The sequence below is a fragment of the Amphiura filiformis genome, chromosome 4 (assembly GCF_039555335.1).
Source record: "Amphiura filiformis chromosome 4, Afil_fr2py, whole genome shotgun sequence".
Taxonomy (NCBI): Eukaryota; Metazoa; Echinodermata; class Ophiuroidea; order Amphilepidida; family Amphiuridae; genus Amphiura; species Amphiura filiformis.
In genome coordinates, this window is record NC_092631.1 from 53,288,780 (window position 1) to 53,316,114 (window position 27,335).

Sequence of the window (27,335 nt, forward strand, 5' to 3'; positions counted from 1 at the left end):
AATAATATAACGTTACATAAAGTTATGAAATAAGATTATTTGTGTAGCACATTTGTTGTAGCTTGAGTATTTCTGTGTATTAGACACTGCAGGCGTACATTCTGCACATTCTCTGCTACCAGCTGGTATGGTGGGCCAGCCTTTTCCCATATATTACACTCTTTAAGTTATGACATTAATGTTAACCGTAGCATACCTTGAGTTGTAGCTTGAGTGTTTTAATGAGAGACCGGCTGTGTGATTTCTGTGTATTAGACACTGTAGGCATCCGCACATTCTCTGCTACCAACTGGTGTGGTGGACCAGCCTGAATATTGATATGTACCTGTTGTAGAGAAAGATGGAATATTAAATGGTAAAAAGACAGCTAACAAACCAACTTTATCATTAGAAAACAATGCTGTTTGACACTTGACTGGTGACAAAAAAGGGTTGATCCTTCATGTAATTATTTCACGTAAGCTAATCCTAAACCCTAATCCCAATCTAACCCTAATTTCATGTATTACATGAAGGGATAGCCCAAAAAGGAGAGAAGATATTAGGAAAAAAAATGAACACATACATGTGGCTATCCTATATGCTTGCATGTATCTCTTACCAAATGCCCACAAATTAAAACCAGCATTTTGTTTTTCATTAAAATTGCACATAATATAGGGGCAGTAGTTCACTTTAATGCAACCTTGTCCTTTCAATATGTGCTTTGAATAAGAACACGTATGCTTGACATAAGCTTAAAAAGTTACCTTTTCAGAGTCTGAATAGAGCAGAGACGTAGCTTGCGACGCCATCACGGCGTCTTCATTCAGCATAGTGATTACTCTCCTCCGGTCACTGTGAAGACGCCGTGATGGTGTCGCAAGCTACATGTACGTCACTGCTCTATTCAGACTCTGAAAAGGTAACTTTTTAAGCTTAAGTCAATATGACAGAGTTCAATATTAGTCTACATGCTGCTATGTACACATCCAATTTCTCACTGGATGTACTCTGGAGCTACTCCGGATTACCCCCAGGGCTACTCTGTAGCGGTGTACCGTAACGCTTGAGTCAAAAATCCGTGGACTACTCCTATCCGGTTTTCCACGGTGTACCTCCCGTAGAGACAGCCTATAGCGGAGTACCTCTAGAGGTACTCCGTAAAAATAATGCGTGATGACCTGTTGCCAGATTGAATGCTATTTTTCTCAATTTAGCTTTATTGTATGCTTTTATTCGGATATAGGGCCTATTAGGGATTTTTGTTCTTTCTTTCTTTCTTTTTTATTATTTTTCAAATATATGTTTTAGTATAATAAATTAATAATAGAAAATAGTAAACAAGTGAATAGGCCTACACAAATACATAAACAAGTTCAGAAATAAGCAAGTAAAATTAATGAAGTAAATAACTTACTAAATAAATTTATAAATGAATAAACAAGTAAATAAAATAATAGGTAGGCCTAATTAACTTAACAAGTAAAAACTACACAAATAAGAAAGTAAATAAGTAAACATGTGTATTAGGCCTAAATAAAAAAATAGTGAATAGTACTCGTAGGCCTAGGCCTATGTAAAATAATCAATAATAGAATGCTAATAATTATCATTAACTTGGTTGTTATTTAGGTTTTTAATTTTATTACCTGCTTGCTTACATGTTTTTTCATTTGTTTGAGTAGGCCTGCATTTGTATGTTTTAAGCATTTTTCTTTGCATATTTATACTTGAATGATTGGTCATTTTATAGCTAATATTTATTTTAGGACCTCACTTTTATTCATTTATTTTTTAACGCTTTTATTAAATTTATTATTAGTTTTATATTTATTATTTATTTACGTGTATTATATTTTACTTATTTACTTTTTAATTGTTTAGTAACTTATTTAAATATTTAATTTTTAATAAATAAGTGACCAATCATTCAAGTATAATAAGCAAAGAAAAGTGTTTAAAAACAAACAAAGTACGGCCTACTCAAACAAACGTAAAAACACATATCAAACAAGTAAAAGTAAAAGATGAATAACAACCAAGTAAAAAAATATGAAAACTGCGAGTAACATCAATAAAAGTTTTAAAAGACTAGTAGGGCCTAGCCAAAATGTAAAATATCAAAACTGTATTGCAAGTAGGCATATTATAGGCCTAGGCCTAGGCTACGACTTGCAACAGTAAAGTAATGTGGTGCAAAATGTTAGGAAAACAGCGTGAAAACAAGAAATTCAATTATAAATTATGAATAAATTTTAACTGTGGGTCCAATGATAAACTTGATAAATAAACAAAACAACATGGGAAAGTAGAACCGCGAACCGCAGTATGCACACTTTCTTTAAAATACAGAAAAACAACGACAACGTCACACAAGCATCTCAAGTTTAGCAAAACAAAAAACATAACAAGAAACACAAAATTAAATAATGATTGGAAATTATTTTTAAAACAAGTTGAGAAGAAGTCGTACTGTCGTTAAACAAAGAACAAGTTTCTACAAAGGAAACAACAACTAAACAGAAACAAAATATCTCCGTGACATCGACAAGTGATTCTCGCTCCGTGTGGCTGAAAACGATTCATGACGCCCTATGCAAACGTGCAAACATGGTCAATCAATTAATCAAAACAACAAACGCTCGCTTTGCTAAAAATAGCTAAGCACGCCGCGACTAGTACGCCGCCGATTACGCTGTTCAGTGAGTTGTTTACCGCTGCCGGTCAATGACCCGCTTTGGCTGCGGTTGTACACCGAGCTGACTTCGTGTTACTCCAGGGTTGGCTCGTGGCTGACAGCTATCAGATGTACTTCAGAGTAGCTTCTTAAGAGTGGCTTTGGAGTAGCTCCGATATGGCGTATCCAGAAGTTGGCACTAGTGTAGCAATCGGAGTTGGCTTCTAGACAGACAATGGATGGAGTAACAGCGAAGTAGCTCTGATATGGTGTATCCACTATGAGTTTGCTAAGGTGTAGCTCCTTCGAAGTAGCTTCAGAGTAGCTCTATTAAGGTGTAGCTTCAGGGCTACACCAGGTGTAGCCGCGAAGGTAATCTGCCGCGGTGGTAAACCGTGAATGAGAATCTGGATGTGTATGCTTGACACTGTGTATGTCATTCATTTCATATGATTAATTTTTCACACACTGTTTCACACAATTCGCCAAATTTTGATAATTTGTATCTGTAACTTTAAACACATTAATTATAGGTTAATAAATGTTTATCACTTATTGGGAGTGAAATTGTACACAATAATGCACTTGTACCGAAATGTGGATGTTTCTTATGCACAAGCCCTGAAGAGGGGAGTGCATTAGACGCATCAAAATCTCAGTACAAGTGCATTATTTTGTACAATTTCACGAGCAACAAGTGATACGCATTTATTAACAAATTTCATACACAAGAAAAAATTCCATGGTTTTTGCTATTTTTATAACAAAATTGTCACTAAAAATGTTGGAAAATACAAGCAAATATAAATGCGTCAACTTGCACGAAAAATGAACGCGTCCGAAAGCACTGCGCGTTGTATGCAGAGTGCGCGCCCGTGCATTAGACACAATCAATGCATGTTTTGTGTTTTCTAACGTTTGCTGATTGGTTCTCGCTATCAAAGAGTGTATGAAAACATTTTCATGCAGAGTAACATGAAGAGCACATATAGTACATTGAACACTACTCCAACAACTTAAAGGATTATACAATGACAATCCAGATCTGCATGCTTTCTTTTCTGTTCTCATGATGCTGAATCATTTTTGCAGCATGTAATTTGTTTGCAAAACTTACCCATTTTCTTAAAGTAAAAAAAAAATTTATGAAAGGATGAAACTTTTGTGAATCTGTGTCACTCCCAAAATATTCATGCATGCAAACATTGGGCTATTCCAGTTAAAATCCACACTACCTCTGTGGAAGATTTTGAAAATACCTTCCACAGGGGAGTATGTTTTTCAAATATAATTGGTCAGGGTTAGTCATTTTGAAACCTATACTCCCCCTGTATAATGGCTTTCCCAATATCTTCCAAAACTGGAGTGAGTATTTTAAATGTAAAATTTACCCAATTATCTATTCTATTTGAAATTCATACTTCCACTGTGGAAGACTATAGCTAAATCTTCCACAGGGGTAGTGTGGATTTTAAAGTGGGTAGAATTGGCTACTTACGATATTGCTATAGAGCACTTGCTGGTTATCTCCTGATACTTGGAAGACAATGTTATGAGGAGACGCCTTCTCTGGGATTCTTCTTTGCCTGAAATCATAGAACAAGGACAAACCTATAGTCAACACTGGGTTCTGCAGTTTTAATCAAACAAAACTTTCTCACACCTTCAAATACAGTGCATACATGCACCTCATTGTTAATGAGTATTGCTGCACAAAATACCATGTTTTTGCTGTGGCAAGTCATTTCAATGGTCGCAGCTTCAAATCGGGAGTGTTCGCCCCAAGGACTGGCATACACATGCTAAAGGACATCGCATACAGGTGTGCACAAAACAAGTGATATAATATACCATCAAAACTCGATAGTTAGCATATGTGCTTACTATCGAGCGCTTTTGAAAACACAAAATTGTACAAAAGTATGGCGCTTTACTAACTGAGCTAATGGGGTTGAGACACAAATCTGCAGCTTAACTTGTTCGTATATAACTATGTGTATCGATAATTTGCTCAAAACCCTTTACACTTTTGTGGATGGGGCACTTCATGTTTGCATGTTTTAAAAGCGCTCGATAGTAAGCACATATGCTAACTATCAAGTTTTTATGGTAAGTGATAACTGCACACAGTGAGAGAGCGCCATGATCTTACCTGAAGTAGAAGTGACCTGGTGTGTCATCTCTCGCCTTCTTATTGTCTGGTACAAATGAGAATGCACTACTAGGTGGCTTTATTACTGAATCACTACCTCCCATAGTCTCATCAACACATTCTTAAATGGCAGCTTCATGATAGTGCTGCCATCTTCGGCCTCCACATACACATCAAAATCTATGAGAATGGAAAGATGTATTAGTTATCAACTTTTAAGAACTACTCACGCTTCCAGAAAATACAGCACATTTTTTAGAATTAAGAAATTAACCTGTTTTCGGCGATCGCAACACATAGTGACGTGCGTGAAGGACAAAATACGTTTCCGAGCAAAACGTTTTTGAAGGATATGCTACTAATAATGGAGTCGATATTCCTCCACTGTTTTATCTCTCAGTGGTCCTATTCCATTTGAAATTGAAGTTTAAGGTTCAAACTATTAAAATGTATCTTTAATAGTTAACAATGAATACCTATGATAGGATATAGCTAGCTCTAAACCTATACGCCACTATGTGAAATGGAAAATTTGGTAAATCACTCTACGCCACTATGTGTTGCGACCGACGAAATGAAACATAGCCCAATAGAGGCCGTCAGCGTGACGTCATATGCCACCATCTTGTAGGTACACGCTGCGATGGTCTTTCGATCTCCATGCGTGATGATGTGTGACAACAGCTGCGTGGCAAGCTGCGCCCTGCGCGTAGTGTCAGACGCATGAACACGCGTATCATTTGTACCCACAAGATGGCGAAAGGCTGATGGCCTCTATCTTAATCCTTTAGGTGGACCTAACTGGCACCAATAGTAAAATTTGTATACATGTATACTTGGCAATTAAACATACAATTTTGTCTTACAATCGCAGTCACAAAATTCAAGTCTAAGCATTCAAAATCTTGAGTATTGTATAGCCTAAGATATTGCTCTTAATGTTACTATATGATGTTCATTTTGATAAGGCAAAAAAAAAAAAAGGTTTGTCTCATGTCCCCCGCGGGCATTGGATTTCTGATGATGAAAACGTTCAAAAATAAAATCTTATTTCACAATTTTTATTTCATTTTCAAAAAATGAAGACAAATTGCCACAAGCAAATATAATGGGCCCAAACCGGTGAGTTTTCAAGGGGGTAATTCCCCTGAACACCTGCTTTATTGATAAAATAAAAAACTGCATACCACATTAGATTTCAAACTCCCATGGGACATGAGACAAATTTTTTTTGGGGGGGGCCTAACTGGTTATAAAACAGAATAGTAAATGTGTTTAGCAAAAATCAGAATGCATAGAATGAAATACTATTAATATTTGTAAAAGTCTTTCAGCATGAGAGACCCTTATACATGTTTGTGGCCCTTCTTTCCAAAAATTAGCCTAATATTTGACATTTGAAATGCGATACAATTGAGAAATATCCCAATAAACAAGTATTTGGGCTATTTATTAAGCTGATTTTTTTACATAATTTCAGATAAAGATTGAATTTTATGTTACAAATTGATTTTTTAAATCAAATTGCGACATAATTGTTTTACTTAATAAGCCACGGCACATGCCAAAGTTGCAAAGTGGGAAGTATGGAACACATGCTCTATTTGGAAACAAACAAACAAATATCTATAGAAGCCAAATTCAACTTCATTGGTCTAATATAGCCATAATATGCAAATTTTCATGTGGTGTTGTCCTAGTTTTTAGTAGTCATTGTGGTAATGGGTCATGCAGGTGTACAATTTATTTTTTTACTTTTGCCCCTTCCTGGAAATTTTGCCCTGTATGCCACTACTACTATCATACTATGCCTGCTGGACCCTGCTGATCCCTGTTATACACCATGTACTCCTCTGGTTCAATAATTCAATAAACAAAACTCACCCGGAAGAACATCCCCTGCCGTGTAAGACCTTGACTTGCTATACGTCACATGTACCTTTACAGGTTTGCTAGGGTCTGGCTGCACCTGTACAGTGAGGGGTGTACTGGTGAATGTTAACTTCCCAACTATTGCCTTGAATGCCAGCTTGTAGATACCCCTGCGGATAAAAATAAATAAATTTGGGCTTGTTAGCAAAGAGTATAATGATGTCTTTATGCATATGGCAAATCAATTCATAAACACAAACCATCTTGTGATTTGGAATCGTTTAATAGAACATGAACAAGGTTTGCGTGGTTCGTAATTAAGGTGGCCCCAACAACAAAGGTTTGTAACTAATAAGGGTTTGCAAAAACAAAGAATATACAAATAAGGTCTTTAATATACATAAACATGACACAAACTATAGGCTACAGAGTGGACTCATGATTTGCTTCAGCCCGGACAACCAACCCCCCCCACCTGTGCCATAACATAAAGCCTCAAAAACACATCGTTGTGTGGACCAAAAATCACAAATTTACAAATGAAAGTGTTAGGTTTTATCAGTCTCGTTGTTACTAATTACCTTGTTCTGGATCATGATTATAACAATCACAAAACAAATTCTATGGTATACTTGTGCATCCAGCAGAGCATAATCCAGTAATCAGTGACTTAATTAACAACTTTAATGGCAAAGTGTATTATCATGATTTTGTAACTTATTATACAACTTACAAATGCCAAGTAACTGGCCATTAATAATGATTTTGACTGGCACATAACTAAATGTATGTTAAATTTTTGACAATACAAGAACTTTATTTCATATCCAAAATATTATAAGATTGTAATTAATGGCACAGAAATTATACCTACTTTGGAGCACTGATAATCGGCTTGCCAAAATTCACCTTGCCAGCATTATCTGCCTTGGCATGCAATGCCATGCTTGGAAGCTGAAAACAAAAACAAAAATAATGACAATGGTATAAATGCTTTGCCTGACTTACGAGGGATGTACAGACCAATCTTTTCAATATTTTGATACAATATTGTGATTAAAAACCACTGCTTGACACTCTCGTTTGATACACCATTTTATATACATAGGTATCATTTTAGTATTAAAGAGCTAAGTGATTTTATAATATGGCTTTCATGCTTCAGAAAGAACCAGTCCAATTCATAATTAACAACAGTATTCAATAGTGTGTTTCAAATGCACATAGGTCTCATATTTTGCGTTGTTTTTATTGACTATTGGAGACTTTTTATTGGTTTTCCCACCAACTGGTGTGTTCCAAAAACCGGGGATGACCCCACCTGGAACTACTTATGCTACATACCCTCTCCATTTGGAAATACCAAAAACTGCATTATTCTAAACAGCAGGGACACCAAGACTGTAGTTGACAGAAACAAAATCTGAAAAATCTGAAAAAAAAAAAGCTTGTAGACTGTGTGTTGTGTGTCCCAGGATGTCACACCAAGAAGAGGTATATCTTACCTGTAGATTGTGATCCTTGACCACTGTTATTCTTGCATTGCCTTCGCTAGTAGGGTGTCCAGAATTATCATGCAACTGTAACACAATGTCATCCTCAAACTGACCACCATTCAGAACTGACACAGGCTAGAAAGGAAGAAAACATGGAAATAATTAAGGGGTGAAATAACATCTTTCAACCACGCTTCACATTTGGGAAATAAATCAGTCACCACCAGAACTCATTATGAGCTCTTTCTTTCTTTTTTAATCAAATGATGCTCATTTTGTTAAAGGTGGATGGTTAGATTTTATCATACTGTGTTCACATTAAGGCTACACGATCTATTGTTGGTCGAAGCAGCCAAAAAAAATTGATTTTAATTATCAAAATCAATATATTATTGAAAAATAACACTTTGATGTTTTGCAAAACGTTCATTCTACAAATCATATATATACATATGCTAACTAAGTTTTTACGGTACATACATACTACAGATCTCATCTCAGCCCCGAATGCATACATACCCACCCGAAAACCAATAAAACACACCAGTCTAAATGATTCTTGTTTTGTTCATTAAAGTTACATGTTTTAATCATGGTATAGGTGCGGCCACACACGCAAGCTATCTCGCTCTACATCATATAATATCTAATATACAATACAATACAATTATTATTATAATTATAATTAACATTATTCTTATTATTAACGTTGACATTATACATTATCATTGACATTGTTGAAATTCTACATAAACTGTTAAATAATATACTCACTTTAACAAATCCTTTTGCCTGACATAATTGCTGCAAATTCGCATATTAAAAAATTAATAAATGAATTAAACAAATCGTGAATTTTTGATATTTAATATATTAAATACTTTCCACTTTCCACTGCTGATTCATATTCAAACGAAAACCGTCATGGTTTTTGATCATTTCGTGATCGAATAACTGCAATTCAACGCATATCAACTGACACTGAAGTGGAACTGTCCAAGGATATAAAACACGAAACAGGTTATATTAACCACGAGTTTATCATGAAGATAATGACCTTAATCTACCATTCACTACACAAATAAATAATAACTTTATCACATTAACATTGGAAATTAATAAATGGCTGACTCGTGATCCAAGAGTGTCCTTTTGACAAATGTATACACTTAGAAGTATAGGAACGAGAAAAATGATTGAAAAGAACAATAACCCAAATTGGTGGAATGAAATATTCAGATTTGCAATCATCAAAAGATGCGAATGATAATGGCATCATAATACATGCAATGAAACCAATGGCAAAACTCAAACGACCTTGGGATAGGCGAAAACAGAGAGAAAACCTGAACAAATCAGGGAAATACTCTGGAAATTCCTATCCGCCCCGATGGCGACCAAGCGGTAACAGAACGATTTAACATTTTGGAATGCTCCAAGGTCAATCACTAATTTAGAAAATTCATTATTTTTGACAATAACGAGCGAACAAGAGCAAAATATATCTCCTAATCTAATTATTACAAATTATGAACTGCATGATATACATGTATATATATAGGACCCGGAAAAAAATGAATCGTGTGGCGTGGTGACCGCGAATGACTGATACACCCAAATTACTCCAACACAAAAACTTCTCGCATCACTACCCCATTTGCATAACACTAACTGATCGATCTCACACTTACGAAGAGATAACAATTCCTTCTAAACACGTGAACGAAGTGAATTTATCAATCTCATCTCAGCCCCGAATGCATACATACCCACCCGAAAACCAATAAAACACACCAGTCTAAATGATTCTTGTTTTGTTCATTAAAGTTACATGTTTTAATCATGGTATAGGTGCGGCCACACACGCAAGCTATCTCGCGAGAAAAAAAGTTCGGAAAGGGGTGTTAAACGGGATAGATTTACCAAAAATTAGACGATTTACGCCTCAAATTTAACGATCATGAAATATGACACTTAAAGCTTCATCGCACGTGACACAGATAATTTACTTGACATTGAGTCCTTAATGTACATGTCCTTGGATATCGAAGATTTCCATCCTCCTTGCCTAGTAATACATCTTTCGTTTACCGAACCCGTAGAGGCGGCTTCGGTTGCGCCCCCTGCTCTTAAACTATGAGTACCCAGAGTGGTAGGATCTCTGACGTAAGGAGATAAACCAGATAGGATCAAATCTATCGCAGTAGTATATGAAATCGCTTTTGTTGTGGGTTTCAAACCTTGACGTTTTGAACGACGAAATCCGCAAACTACCGGATGTGACGACTTATCTGCGATTCCCAACATTTCGATGAAACGCTCCGCCATAACAACTGGGCAAGTAGGATTGCCTGATCTGGCGATATAAACTGAATGCCCTTGCCTTAATTGGTCATTTTTCCTCTTTGGTATAAATATAGACATATGATCGGATAAAGAGGTAATATCACGTACACGTAAAGATATAATCTCTTCGCATCTTAGCATGCCGGCAAAAGACACGAGACATATAAATAGTAAACGAAGATCAAACAATGAGGCATTCAAATCGCCTTTATCGGCTACCAATTTTGCTAGAACCTCAGAAGATATAGGCTCTTTTGGTGATTTACATTTTGCAAGCTGACGCCTACTTCCTTCTACGATCAATTTAACAAAATTATCATCTGTGGAAGATGGTACACCTGCCAAATTGTGTGCTCACCTTATGCTGTACACAGCCGTATCAATTGGAGCTACAGAAGATGCCGAAGCCTTTAAATGCTCAATATATAGAGCTAACTCAGTAGCTTTGACGGGAAAAACTTGCAGATTAAACTGAAGTGCGAAAGACTTCCACCGCTTCCAGCCTCCGCGATATTTGTCCGTAGTAGACCCGGCTTTTGAAGCCAACGCAGTGTCTTGAAGAGACGAAACTAAACCAGAGAGATATTCGTTGTTGCTAATGTTAGTATCAGATGAAAACTCGCTCCAGACTCCACTGTCCAGTACATCTGAATAATTAAATGAGGTGGCCGTGAGTAAAAAACGAAATATTGCAATAGAAACTGTCATCTTATTGCAAAATACGAAAGAATTGACAAATTCTGATACAAATGTTTTTTGATTCAAAATACATAATCAGGATCATATGCGAAGAATTGACAAAACATCTTAATTAAGTCAAAAAATTCTGAATTTGATATCATTGACATATAAATTACATACTCCTCATGAAATTGGTTTATTTATCTTCTGTCGCTCGTGGACTATAACGCTGACATTAAATTACGATTTACATGCTCTTTCTCTCAATATAAATTGATAATGATGATTATATAATCAAGGACTGGTGAACTGTCAAAAATATTTCGATTACTGCATAGTCTTTCATAGACTGGATCAAAATAATCTCTCATGGACTATGTAAAAAATCCATCATGGATTGCAACAGCTCTTTATTACATCGTTTATCAAATTAATTCATGTCATTGATAAGTCTCTCATGGACTGATTCTTAAGTCTCTCAAGGACTGCGAACAATACAAAATCACTCATGGATACGATTTACATGCTCTTTCTCTCAATATAAATTGATAATGATGATTATATCATCAAGGACTGGTGAACTGTCAAAAATATTTTGATTACTGCATAGTCTTTCATAGACTGGATCAACTAATCTCTCATGGACTATGTAAAAAATCCATCATGGATTGCAACAGCTCTTTATTACATCGCTTATCAAATTAATTCATGTCATTGTTAAGTCTCTCATGGACTCTCAAGGACTGCAAATACAAAATCACTCATGGATTATTCAAGGACTACAAACAATACAAAATCACTCATGGATTACCAACAACTCGGATGCATGTGCGCATTTTCACTTAGATACAATATTATTATTATTTTTATGCTTTTCTGAAATCGAACCTCATGGCAATCAAGTTGAACGGCAAAGCGTTTTCAAATAAACGCTTTCCTTTTTTGTAAGCAATGCACTGCCCTCGACCTGGCTTACACAAATCTTGCAAATTTGGCAAAATCACGTGAGTCACCAAATATTTCTTCAAAGAACCCAATTTTGGTGAAAGGACGGGCCAAAATGGTGCAGATGGCCATTCTGGAACTATAACAGTTCCATATGCTTTGCATTTCATCATGTGCTTCACTGCAATCAAAATCATAGAAACGGGAGGGCAGACCCAATTGTTCTCGTGAACCCAATTCTGCGTAAAACAGTCAGCCGCTACACAACCAGGATTCCAATATCTTGAATTGAAACGAGGGATTTGCGCGTTGTAATATGATGCAAATCTATCAATGGTGTGTGGACCAAATTGATTGTCCAAAAATGCGAAAACACTGCGATTCAAAGACCAATCATCCGGATCAATGATCCTACTTAACTCGCCTGCTCGTATATTGAGATCACGCGGGAGCCATTCGGGCTCAATAATAATGTCAAACTGTAGACAACAATGGAACACATTGATACTTAAATCGTGTAAATTGGGGTTTGTACTACCCACGGAAATAATACGACAAGCGTTCTGGCTATCGGTAAACCACTTCAACTTTTTACCCGATAGTTTTGGTCCTAATGAGCGGAGTACATACAAAATGGCTCTGAGTTCACGACTTGTTGAACTTTCACGACTTTCGCCTCGGACCATAATCCCGAACACACTGAATCGACCAGCTGAACTGAAAACCCCCAAAACCCGAATCACTTGCGCCGGAATACACTGCGGCTGTTGCACAAAAAATGGGTTTTATAGGCTGACCATTCACGCGTGCTATATTTTTGCACCAAAATTGTAATTCTCTGATAGCACCTTCAGAAAGAAAAACCTTACTTGACCATGAATTGCGAGTTTCGATCAATCTGTACAAATGTCTAGAAAACAATCTTGTCAAACGACCGATAGCGGCGGATGCAGAGATAATAAAACCTGCGATACGGGCAATGTCTCGAACGGGAATACATTGTGAACGCTTATTCAGACAATCGGCAATGGCATTTTGTGTTTTTGCCAACTTGTTACCGGGCAAACTGAACTGCATAGAAATGGTATCGATCAACAAACCCAACCATACTCCTGATTGTTTAGGTACAAAATCACTTTTTGACACACTTACTTTAAGACCAGATAAAGCTAGGTCTTTTTGCACGATATGGCTTGCCGCAAGAGCTGAAATCTTGTCGGCGTGACCTGAGATGCCGTCGTCAATATACAAAATAGAACAATGCCCCCTGGAACGCCATCTTGTAACCAAAAGGTCGGAGCGTTTTAGTGAAACAATGACTAGCTGTGTTTAACCCGAACGGGAGAACGGAAAACGGATAATAACGGACACGATTGCCATACATCCAACTAAAACACACAAACATTAGGAGGAGATCAAAAATATCAATATGATGGTACCCGCTTTCAAGATCAAAGGTGAAAAATAAAAATCTTTAGAAAACATGTCAGCCAAAGTAGAGATACCTTCATACTTGAATTTGGACACGAATGTATATTGGTTTACGTGTCTCAAGTCCAAAACCAATCTGAGTTTTTGCCCTCAGAAACTGTGAGGGGTTTACAACGAAAGGGGTGAATCGTGCTCTTTAATACTACCTGCCTCTAACAACTTTGAAATGGCCTCGGTGACGAAATCCGGATGATCCAAACTTGATCGATTATTCTTGAGATACGCTGGTGGCGGAAGACTTGTGAATGGAATTACATAACCCTTATTAAGGATATCAATGACAAACAATGGAGGATTAAAATTATCGAACCAGTATTGTTTACAGCGCGCAAACGGCCTGCAACTCCAGAGAATTCGAATTTAATTTCGCTTCATACTCATAATTCTTTTCGATTTCAAACTCGTCAAAAATACATGTACTTATCTTATCACTATGCTTTATTTCCTCCCTGCCATTGCTGGCCCGTGCTTCCGCCGATCTTTGAAGACATTGGTATTGTTTATACCTTCTGCCAAAACTTCTTTAGCCTTTTGAAATTTGCCTGCATCGATGCTTATTGCCTCTTCTAGTTTCTCCTTCACTTGTTCATTGTGCTGATACTGCTGCTGGCACCCCTGTTTCTTAAATTGTACAGGATTCAGTCTCTTTTTTCACAACGGAAGTCAATTGGAAAGCCGACTCTTCCGTGATCTCCCTCTTTAATTTGGATAGTTTGGTATCAAGGATAGCCGATATCTGATTAATATCCAAGTTCCCAGTTGGGGGAGTGGAACACCAGCACTGCTTTGGCCTGAAATAGAGCTATCTTCTTCCATTGAAGAAATATTGAAAGTGTTATATAAAAATTCAAACGGGAAATGTATGGAGAACCGAATGAATGAAATGAATCGTGTGGCGTGGTGACCGCGAATGACTGATACACCCAAATTACTCCAACACAAAAACTTCTCGCATCACTACCCCATTTGCATAACACTAACTGATCGATCTCACACTTACGAAGAGATAACAATTCCCTTCTAAACACGTAACGAAGTGAATTTATCATACCACTAACTCACCTGCGCTGGATCTATATTCACATATTCCAGCTTAGACGGTGGTCCGGCCATTATGTGTACTTTGAGGTAGTCGGTAAACTCCAGGTATTTCACACACAGCTCTTGAGTTCCAATGGTGACATCATCAAAGCGGATGTTGCGAAGGACAAACCCAGTATCCTTGACAACCTTCTTCTGCAGTAGCTTTGTGTTGAGTCCGACACCTGTGACTTCTAGGTCGCTAAGAGCTCCATGAGGCAACTGAAAAGTGAACAAATATGGGAGTGTACATAAAAAATCCTGAATCGAAAAGGTATATGCAATGTTGATCAATGAGGTCCATGATAACAATAAACCAAATTGTATTTGGCACTTTACACAGGCAAATGAGCACAGAAACGGTTAGTAAGCAGTCATCTGCAATTTCAAAACTGATGTACATTTCCCAAACACACAACATGCTAATGCTTCATCAACTTAAATCTTAAACCTTAAGCTTGTGTAGGCCATGCATGAATGGTGTTCAAAATTATATGCAACTTACCTTGTTGATAACATTGCCATATTTGTCCGTCACACTGACAGTGATATCTGATTCTAGACTCTCCCCCAGTCTCACTCTCTTGATACCTTGGCAAGTGCATTTGATATGGTTTGGTTCACCAGCTTCTGGTCTGTATTGGGGTGAAAATATATACAAACTGAGATATGAACATGTTACACAACCATAGGTTGATTCACTAACTCACTGTTACATAGAAAAAGAAGAATGTAGTTTGGTGAATCTTCTTGGTTCAACAAAAACAATTTTTCAAGAAATTACTACCAAACAATAACAATTCATCTGGCAAATCAACTGGCAACACCACAACCTGTGCTGGAGATATATCTAGTGTCGGTTGCCAGTAGCAATCACTCATCAAGTGTTGACAAATGCAACAGTCTTTGCTGAAACGTACACATATGCATTTTCTGGATCAGATACAACAAACTTATTTACCGACTCCACTGATCCTGTTGAATTTGTTCAACAATACTTTATCTTATTGAATCAAGCACAAACACCTAAAAGTTGTGCTATATTACAGCATCATTCTTAAACTTATATGCATTGAGCTTAATATTTTTGCCCCTTCAATCCCCTCCTCTTTACACTTGGTTTCAAATATCACATCTTACTTGACAGTGAAGTCAAACTCCAAGCCGTACCCATCGGCTAATCTCACCACACATTCCTTGTTGTCCGACACATTATTGGGAACCTTGATATCGGGCAGCTTCCGCTGTAGTAGCTTCTCACGGTTATTCTTAGGATTCCAGCTGACCATGATCTTGTCAGCTACATCAGGTTTGACCTCCAGCTGTCTTTGAGCCTCGTCAAACAGTACAAACACTGAAATAAAACGAATAACATATTTACATCAGGTAAGTACAGAGTTACTGATACATTGTACTGTTTTGCTACTTTATTTTTTTCTAAAATTCTTTTGTACATCTGCACCTTGAATCTTTAATAATTTGACGAGTTCAGATACAAAAAGTGACATATCCATTTTTCTCATTTTGAGATATAGGCAAATATAACTAGTCAAATTTATGACTTGCTAACACAAAATTAGCGTAAATCGCAAGTTGGTAGTTTTGAGACACCCTGGCTACTACTTTGGTGTTATTTGCTTGTCGCGCACCTGTTCAAGCCAGTAGTATGTCTGCATGTCCCTTGTGAATGGGGCACAATATGCCATTCATGACGGATAATACTACTGGCTTGTACAGGTGCACAGCAAACAAAGTACATCAACTCTGTCAGCTACGATGTCTTGAAACTACCAACTTGCGACTTTAGGTTTAATTCGTGGTAGCAGCCTAGTAGGTCACATATAAAGAACATAATCATGTGGATGGCTTCAAGAACTCTCCGGGAATATTCTTTTTGTTCCTGTTCGAGCACCTTGACTTTTTCTCAATCCATATGGTGACCTTTTGATCTTAAAACATGTTCCCGGACTGCTGATATGGAGCTGCCAGCAGTAGACTTGTGTTCGCTAAGCATTTTCTCAAGCTTCCTGGCAGATTCACCAATGTAACTAGCATCACAGTCAGCGCAGATTATTTCATATACGATCCCAGACTGTCTAAAGGGTTCTGTCTTGTCTTTAGGGGATACTAGCGCACTCCTAGTGTAGTGTTGAAGTAAGAACTTAAATTCATCTGGTCTAAGTTGTTTTGTGCATGCGGACCTATATGGTTCCATATTTCTACTGATTTTCCATTTGATATACCTTACACTCAGCCATGCAAGTAAGCAAGCCTACCTAGACCAGTTATATGGTCTCCTGCTGTCCATGCTACATTCTGTTGAGGTAACAGTTTCTCCTGCTTGCCCTCTTTGTTGTTGAAGTAGACATCCCAGTAGCGTGGCTCTGTGTTTGGTATCACTGAGATGGCTTTCTCCACTGACTTGACACTAGCAAAACCCTGTATACACCAATTGAATAAAGGACATAAACCCCCTGAGCACTACCTGCCAATCTAACATTGCCTCTGATTGGTCAATTATGTGATATATTCACTTTAATCACCAATCAGAATGGAGCTTTGCAAATAATTCACCCCAATTTTTCTGGGTGGTGAAATTATTCTAACAATGTTGCTGATTGGTCCAATTGATAATGAAAACTTCTTTTTGACCAATAGGCAGGTAGTTCTCATAGGGTTAATAAATGGTAGTAATAGTCATGAGGTAATGAACCAATATTGCAGCTAACTTTTGATTAAGTGTGTTCCATGCAATGATTTTTATAAAACAGTTACCAGCTTATTTGAACATGTTAAAAGGAAAACAAAATACATTTTTATGATATTAATGAATGAAATTAAAGACTAGATATGATTTTGTTGAGATTCAAATTACAAATATCAATGCATTTGTATTTGTCTCCATCATAATGCACTTCCCCTTTGTGGTCATGTATTGTTCTGGAAAAAATGAAACAGTGTGTGCATATTTGTCATTAAAATCAACAAAATCAAATCTAGTCATAAACCTCTAAGCAGGAATTATTTTTGTTTTCGATTTGTGTCTTTTTTAGGTATATGTACACACATGTGATAATCTTTGATGTGTTTCTTTTTTCTGTATATGCCCCTATGATATATATGATAACATTTTCCTGTGATTGACCAAACAGTTAACTTCAATGACAATCGTTTGTGAAATGGACAAAAAATCACGTCTAAGAATATCTATCTGACAGTTATCTCTCCTCAACAAAATCTTAACTTAAGCTTTCTTACTGAACTGTTCTTCTCAAAAATGAAAAACTATTATTTATTTCAACTGTACAAATGAAACGCTTGTACTAACTACCGGAGCTAAGACAATGGAATAATATCACCATAACGGTGATATACAATTTAAATATGTCCCAACAAGACATGTAGTATACATGCACCAACACACATACATATTTGTGACATGATCAAGGGGGATGATTCACATGACGGCAATTTTCAATAAGAAGTTTTTTACATCATTTTCTGGCAGTTCATGAATGCTACATTTTGATGCAAACCCCATCAAAATTGGACATCTGGTTACCAAGTTATAAGAGCAATTTATCAATGGCTGAAAACAATATTCCTCTTGATCATGTCACATTTGAGACAATTGACAGTTGGCTCAATCGGTAAGGCGCTTGACTCGGGTACGTAACAGCATGAGTTTAAGCCCCCCAGTGTCTATTTCTGTTCTTGTGGGGAAATACAATACAATACAACCAAGCATTTATAAGGCCCTCCAAGGAGCACAGCGCTTTCCAAAAAGAACACATATAATGATTTATTATTGTGGAAAGCTAGAAATTCCTTTGGACATGGAATATCCTTCTAATTATCCTGGTCTATCCGTACCAAACCAGGGGAGCTGATTCTGGCTGCTATAGTTTGTGTAGGTTGATAAGGGGTTTACGCTAAACTTGAATTATTGTGCACCCCTGGCATGGTTTATTGAATGATTTGGGCCACCATGGTTTAGCATCTTTCTGTAAATTGTGGGTCTGGCAGCACACTATAAAGATCATCACTCCGAGGTTGGGTCACAGCGCAGGACGATCAATAAATCTGACGATTTACTTATTACTTATCTACTTACCACAAGTTCTACCGATGCATTAACTTTCTGTGCTTTCTTGATATTCTTCACATTGATGGAATTACCCGTCAGTGTAGCCTTCCCAGTGTTACTACAATCTCCTTTGTAAGTTGGCAAGCCAGAGGCTCCAGAGAACTAATCAACAGAGAATAAAAAAAAAGTTGTTTAGGGAAATTATAGCACAGAGAAACTTATTAAAACAATGTTAATGTCTATGAAAATACATGGGAAGAGTTCAGATGTAAAAGATGAAAAACACCATTTTCAAACTTTTTGAGTTAAGGCCAACAAAATCTGCCCTATAGTTTTATCAGCTCATATACGTCTAGCCCTCTTCTTTTGTTCCATTATCTATTGTATTTCTTTTGTTCAAAGTCTGGTCAACTGTCAATTATATCAAGTAATGTGGACAGGTCAAGAATAATCTGGACAGGTCAAGAATAATCTGGACAGGTCAAGATAATCTTGGTCAGGTCAAGATAATCTTGGTCAGGTCAATAAATTTTGAACAAGAGAAGTACATGTTCATATTTAGAAACACTGGCCACATTATTTGACTTTTTGACATTTCAACAAACTTAAAATGCATCAAAGTTTAATATATTTTACACGATCAGCATAAATTATTATTGAATGACACCAAGAACACCTTTATTGAATAATGCAAATTAGTTTGTATTATGTCTTAAAGCCTGTATAATTAGAACGAGGATGTCAATCTACCTTTGTCCCCCCTCTCCCAACTAACGCAGATTCCGACAAAGTAGGTAACAAAACAAGAGCCATGAGGTCTTACAACTTAAGTTCAACCAAGGATATTTGCACCTAAAATGCAGTACATTACAGGCCACAAGACTAGATGTAGAAAAACTACAACAATCTGCGGCCTAACCCCAACCAAAAAAGGTCGAGGAAGGTACCCAGGAATATGCGTTGATTAGGTTCAGGACATTTGTTCTATAAGTATATTAAAGATAAATATAAATTCTATGGTGTTAAATGAGTTACCGCCATGTCTAGGTAAAACACACCCACTTTGACCTTTGAACTATTTACATATTCATTATTAATATTACGAATATGTATAATCGAGTGGGACATGACCACAAGTGAATTGAATAGAATCTCCGGTTAAAATCAATGCTGTATTGATTTGATTAAATCACTTTCAATTGACACTAGATAAGACTCGTAGACTCAAATGCAGGACACACGGGAAGAATATTACACTGTCTCGGTGTGTTTTTATTTTTGAAAACCCTAAACTTACACAAGATAATCATATCAGCTTTTCCAGTTTGTCTTTTGGAAAATGAATAAACCATAACAACAAATTTGTTTATTTTGGCTCACCAGATATGTAAGATAAGCGGTTCAAAACAGACCATTACCATAGATAATCGATGTCTTGTTGAGGTATGGTTAGCATGTTGAGTCGCTCGGAAGGCTCGACCCTTGGGTCTCGCCTTCGAGCGACTAACATGCTCACCATACCTCAACAAGACACCGATTATCTATGGTAATGGTCTGTTTCTCACCCTTTATCTACTACGTAATCGGCGGGCCTTACAACATCACAGATTAAGGGTGGTCTTAACCCTGGAATTATGATATAAAATTGATCGATTGAGCCCATATTTATTGGTCGAGCTACGAGTTTTAAAATATTGGACTAGACGTAGTTGTGTCCAATATTTTAAAACTCATAGCAAGACCAATAAATATTGGGCGTAAAGCATCCAATTTTATCATTATTATGTTTTGGATTCAATATTTTCACACACTTGGACTCATCAAAACATAATAATGGAAGCTTTTGAGCCTCATAACTGCTGAATTATTGGTATAAAATATATAAAAGTATACATATTTAGAATGGCAAAGACTTGATGAATTCATCTGTGAGGTCAAATTTGGACAAAAATTCTTATTTTTGGAGAAAATCCCCCAAAACTGAAAATTCTTTATTGATTTTGAATAACTAGAAAAAATATCTAAGCCCTGTTTTTTATTTTTTGGAATGTTGATCAACTTAAATTTGGGCCAAAATCAAGCTTTTTTATGATTTTGGGTCAACATTTAGCATTTTGTTACCAATTTGGGTGTAAATTTCTTAAAGTTGGTCTAAATTTATAAAAAAATAAACAAACGTGTCTCAGATATTTTTATCTAGTTTTTAAAAAATTAATGAAAATAGGCCGACTATAACTATTCAGGAATATCATATTATTTTGTATTTAAATGCTCGCTCAGTATGGAGACATGCTAGGACCAGTCTCAAACATCGCACATATTTCAATGTCTACTCTCTATTGTTAATAACAAGCATGGATATAATCACCTTGCAGACTACATGTAGTTTTGGTTGAGCAGCCACATTGCCTCCTTTGTCCAACACTTCCACATCAATCTCTAGGGACTTGCCATTGACCACTGACACCTGGTCATCATCAAATAAAGGTACACGGATGGAGTGAGCTGGACCTGTTGAGAAAACATCAAATTAGGGATTCAATCATGTTTCATCGTTGTTTATCACCGTTTGACAACTCGCGTCCGGTGAGTGCATGGTTTACCTCGCTCGGGCAGCTTAACGAAAACAAGCTAAAGATTATATAATTCAAATGACTATTTCATGAGTTAATCATTGCCACTGAGCCTTACAAAAAGATTTTTCTGTTGATATCAGCAATATAACTACAGAATAAAACAGCAATATTTAACTCCAAAATACTGAATTCTAAGCGTGTATAAATTTTCCTCAAAACTTTGTAAAAATAAACAGTTTTCACATTTTCCCTTTCCAAAAATCAAATAGGCCAAGACAGGATGACCAATAACAAAAGTGCGTATCATAACTTATGTAAATATGATAGCGCGCAATCTAAATATGGTGGCCAGCGTGCGCGCAGTTTGTTCAATGCACAATATGGCATGCATGGAGGTTACTAATAACTTTGCATTGGCAATATGTCGGGCATTGTGAAAAATCTAAACATTTTGCTTTGGAAATCGGAATATCACTATGCGCCTCAGGATATTCATCGGTTCCAAAGGCAAAATGTTTAGATATTTCACAATGCCCTCCAAAAAGGTCATTAACCTCTGATGTGATGTAGGCCAGTTTCCTGCTTAATCGGAGTACAGCATCCAAATCCAGAAATAACCGATGCGCAGTTATTAACTTCTAATTAACAACTCTGCACCCAATGCGCCGTCTGCATATTTTATACAACTTTGGCTGCCTTCATTATATTAAAAATATGTGGATGTGTGGGCCGTGTGTGCATCATTTTTAATTTCTAATGAATCACTCTGCAACATGACTGAATTTTGATTTTGCTTGACAAATGACTTGTTTTGCTTGATCGCACCACATATGTCCTAAACCTTCACTCATTGACCAAACGACCAATAAATTTACCCCAGCTCATCAGAAATTAGTGCAGTAAGATGTTGTATGCGGTAAACAATACAACAAACCACACACTGGCTACAATGCATTTAATGACAACATACCTGGCTGCAGTCTGATCTTGAGGCTCTGTGAAGGCTCATCAAAGCCAGGCAATGTGACCTGCAAGTTGTAGTTCTTGCCTTGATGTGAGCCTACGTCTCCCTCTGCGGTAATGTTTCTGATCAGTAACTGGTTTCCCTTTGCCTGCACTTCTTCGTAATGGAGTGTCAACCCACTGCCAATGGAAAAAGGAACAAAATTCTCATGTACTTCCAATGTGTGAAGAATGCATTCACCTACACCAGGCACAAAAAGAAACTTGTCAGTTATATTCATCCTTGCTGTTCTATAACTTGATAATTTTGGATTATTCTGAAATATACATTTTGTTAATTTGACTTTGCTTTCTCATTTGACACCCTGTTCATGTAAAACGAACAAGAATTGACCAAGATATGCGCCTCCAAAGCCTCAAACCCCAAAATCAAAAGTCGCATTTTCAACGATTTTCAATGGGAACGCATCGTTGTATTGCACACAAGCACCACGGGCCAATCAATAAAGCACACAGTGTAATAGGCACAATTGAATCGTTAAAATTGCAACTTTTCATTTTTGGGGTTTGAGAGTTTGGAGGCGCATATCTTGATCAATTCTTGCTCAATGTTCATGAACAGGGTGTCAAATGAGAAAGAAAAGTCCAATTAACAAAATGTATATTTCAGAATAATCCAAAATTATCAAGTTATTGAACAGCAAGGATGAATATAACTGACAAGTTTCTTTTTGTGCCTGGTGTATATAACTATCATTTGCTTGTATTCCATTCATCATACTTTGGCAATTGTGCCACACACAAGAGCATTTTAATCCTCCAGCTTAATTATATCACATGTCTATAGGGCTTGCTTCTATTTTTTAATACCCAGACCTTTAGGTTGGGGATGAATGTTGGAGAAGATCTTCAAAACTGATTCTTGCAATCGCATCTGGCAAGAATCAAGAGTCAACTAATTCTTTACAACTTATTACATGCAGAAAGTGCATGATTTTTGGAAAATTAATTTTGATTACAGATTGCGGGTTTCAATGGGTTCACAGCCACTGAATCACAAAATCTCTATAGTTTGCCCACTCTGAAGTACAAAGTGACAACGTGTGTGTATACAGCGTGTAAACAGTGCACAGTGCTGCGTCTCTGTTGCAGGTATGTGTGCCTTCAAAGTCGGCACAATGTGTACGTCCGCATCGATACTTTGTAGACTGACTGTAGTATACATGTCATAAAATCTTCTCAAAAAATTCAATTTTGATCACTGCAAACCTGTTTTAGAATCGGAACAAGATCTAATTCTCGGAAATGGAAGTCTTCAAGTACATGTAATACACTAGTACATTTTGTTCCCATGAACTAAAATTCTACACAGTATGTTTACATTACCTTGCTTCAATTTCAGGCTTCAAACCGGCAATCGGTTTAGCCCCATGTCCAAACTCATCATGTAGTTCCAATGGAATAGTGAATGGTACACCAACACGGAATGGTGGATCCAACAGACCTATGCTGAACTTCTTGGGTTGGCCCTCTAAAATAAACATGCAACATTTAGGCCTACAGATTAGTAACTATGTACTGCTTATACGTCTGATATATTGATGCGTCTAATGTATACACCTTGTAGGGGTAAGTAGCTTGTGCTTTGGACAAGTACCTACATTCAGGGCATTCATTTGTGTCATTTCTCAAGTAGCAAGGAATCTTCATGATTAAGCTACTAACAAACTTTTTGTATTTTGTATATTAACCTTGTTGTTACAAATGTTTGAAATTTGTTCTATAGTTCCGAAGTTTCAAACTAACTTCTGTATGACGAAAGATTCTTTAAATTCATGAAATATTAGTAAAATAATTGGATAAAATAAGCAATTTTATTCATTTATCTCATTAAATGTAATGATCTATTGGTAAAAACAAAACAACGTTTCTCTAAAAACTTAATATCGGATTTAGCCCAAATTTGAGAATGGTGATCTGAAAATCTTGCCCTCTAAGATATAAGGCTACTTTAGATACAATAAAGAAACCTGACACTTACCAGTGACAGTGAATTTAATCTTGATACTTGGTAGCAGCTTGTTTCCATGTCTGATTTGCCCACTCTCATTCAACACTGCTTGCAGATGCACAGTATGTGCACCCAGGTTCTTCACATTTTCTGCCAATCATAAGTGACAAAAACACAGTGAGTGAGGTTTTTTTGGTTGTGTTTGTCTTTGTAATTTGTTATTATGCATTTCTTTGTTTGGATGTAAAAAGACGCATCATAGAACTTCAAGGAAGTGCGACACATTTTAATATGTGACACAATCTGGTCCATGGGGGCCAAAGGCGGCAAATTGGAAATTGAGATAAAGGCACAAATATGGGGTCAAAAAACAATAAAATATATATATAAGAAAATCGGCATTACAAAACTTCATAACTTTGGAACCAAGTGTGCTAGACCTATGATGTTTTCGTTATATGATAGCTTAATGTTGGTAGAAGTTAATAATTAACAATTTTCAAAAATGCCTCCAGATCATGTCACATATGCTCCGATATGCTACTGTAAAGTACACTATGTAGGTAGCACAAAATGTTTTATACTTTCATAAGAACCATCACTTTTGTGGCATATAATTGTTGTGAAATTTATCATTTTTTTCTTAAAGAATTATTGGAAAAAGAAATATTTGTGAGTATGTAGACTTTGTGAATCCATGTCACTTGCGCTATTTTCATGCATGTGAACATTATACGCTTTTCAGTATGTATGTGCATACATACTGAAAAGCGTATAATGTTCACATGCATGAAATTGAACAACAATTTTTAACCTCATTTTTCATTGAAAAGCAAAGGTTGCCACTTCGCTTCATTTTCTTATTTTTTCAATGAGCAAAGAAACTTCCAGGGTCTGGGCTGTATTTAGGGTTACTGTTACTGCTCTACTAGACAAAGAACAAACACTCAAACAAACAAACAAACAAACTATATACTTACCCATCTTTTTGAACCAGTAGGCCCATTTACTGTGTTGGCTGATGTGGGATACGATTACTTCATCACCACTGTGAGCTGCAAAAATATTATAAATAAGAAATTTGTGTCTGTCAATAATGGTTGGTTTTGAACAGGTGTGTTAGTTACACTGTGTGACATTCTATGTCTATAGCATCAACTACACATTGTGTTAAATACTTGAGAATTTGTTGAAATTAAAGAGCAACCAAAACGAATGATGAAGTCCTATAAACAAAACTAGTTGTCTTTCTTGGCTTACCCCCTCCCTCTGTAACAAATACGTAATCCTGAAATGTTGAAAATTACCATCATCAGACCAATGTTTTTTCACAGCAATCGGGCAGTTTTGGGCTGTTCCCTTAAAGAAAAGATGTATTATCAGCAGTGTTCATTCTCGCTAGAATTTTTTGGAGCACGGAATGAACAATATTTTTTTAAAACAATTTACCCAATTAATTGTGTAAACTTTTTATTACTATTATTGACACTGGAAAATCTCACGACAACAAATCACATTTAAGTATCATTTCATTCTGTGTTTCTTTGGACAAGTAAAATTTGTCCATCTTGCTACCAAAACGAGGTTCTCCCTGCAAATGTATGCTCAAAAAGTTTGTTTCTCACGCTTTTCTAGCAACGCCCCAGAAGGTGTTTGCAAAGTATATGCAGTAAATCAAGCATGCGTTTGACACACACAACACACACTTTGAGGATAGAACCTAATTTTGAAATGCCATTGCAATCACCCAATACTTACAATGAGATATGATTTTGAGTTCAACAAGAAGCTTCTTGGTTGCATGCTGTGTACCTGGCAGCCTGGAGATAGTCTCACCTCTACGATTCATGATGTCAACTTGAATTGCCCCTGTAGATGCAATGGATCACAATGGTTGAACACAAGATATAATGCAGTTTCAATTCTAAACCCCATGGGCACTTCTGCCTTTCTTACAGTGTCCCCGATTGGTTAATTACATGATATAATCATCTGTGTAACCAATCTATATAGAGCTTTTGGATCTCTTAGCAAGTTTAAGCTTTTTTTATATAGAGGAAGCATGGTCACCTCTGTACTCAACATCTGCTTTTGTGCAGTAACAATTACCAGTAATTACTGAATGTTTAAACTAGGATTTGGGCAGGTGACCTTGACGAGTTGGACACTTTAATTACCATGGATTGTGTTTCGCCATAAAATGTTGAGCTTTTTAAACAGTTCAATTGTTTCTTCTTTAATTCTCTTCAACCCTACGGACTATTCTTACCACATCTGTGATTGGCTCCATACATATAGCATTCTTTGTGAACAATCAAAATATGAGGCCAATAATTCAGCCGGTAGTAGCCACGAGTTAAGAAATGAGGAGGGAGGAATTTTGAACTAGGAGTACATAAAGAGATCACACTTATAACACAATATACACATGGATAGTCACCCTGCTACAATAATTACCAAACTCACTTTTCAGCCGAATTGAGCTTTTTGCCTAAATAATGTCTCTATTAGCATGTGCACCTGCTGTAATAATGCCATTAACATTGGCCAATCATTAAAGATATTTTGGAGTGAGTTAAGCAATTCTGACAGGTGACAAATGGTGAGGTACAAATGTAGGCATACACCACAATTTATGCCTAACTCAGCTGTTTGTCTGGAGATTTTGCTCTGATTTTTGTCCAAGTCACAGGCCAAAGTCACTGAAAGTCACATGTATCAGTTATGTAATAACCCTAACCGTTTCAGATAATTCCTTTTCTGATCATTTGTCATCTCATTATCATTTGTTCTTGTCCAAAGAAAGATTGGTTAATAAATATGTTTATATGCATGCTTGGACCATATTTTGTACTTTTTCTCAAAACTACAAAAAACAAGTTGGCCCTGTGTTGTTATTTTTTATTATTAATTGTTATTAATAGCCTTATTTTATATTTTTACTGTACATATTTGTTTGAATGGACATCAGATTTA

The 27,335-nt window shown here is 36.5% G+C and overlaps 1 protein-coding gene across 1 annotated transcript in view; it reads right to left on the reverse strand.

Annotated features, from left to right (window-relative positions):
- LOC140151063 (structural maintenance of chromosomes flexible hinge domain-containing protein 1-like) overlaps positions 1-27,335 on the reverse strand; it is a 135,379-nt gene that overhangs the window by 39,890 nt on the left and 68,154 nt on the right. The window contains 18 exon segments of the mRNA XM_072173263.1: positions 197-325; positions 4,158-4,245; positions 4,812-4,905; positions 4,908-4,991; positions 6,696-6,853; positions 7,558-7,637; positions 8,189-8,314; positions 14,705-14,944; positions 15,228-15,357; positions 15,863-16,076; positions 16,999-17,161; positions 18,837-18,971; positions 21,178-21,320; positions 22,356-22,528; positions 23,735-23,879; positions 24,390-24,509; positions 25,340-25,414; positions 26,118-26,228. Coding sequence (XP_072029364.1) covers positions 197-325; positions 4,158-4,245; positions 4,812-4,905; positions 4,908-4,991; positions 6,696-6,853; positions 7,558-7,637; positions 8,189-8,314; positions 14,705-14,944; positions 15,228-15,357; positions 15,863-16,076; positions 16,999-17,161; positions 18,837-18,971; positions 21,178-21,320; positions 22,356-22,528; positions 23,735-23,879; positions 24,390-24,509; positions 25,340-25,414; positions 26,118-26,228 — 2,408 coding nt within the window.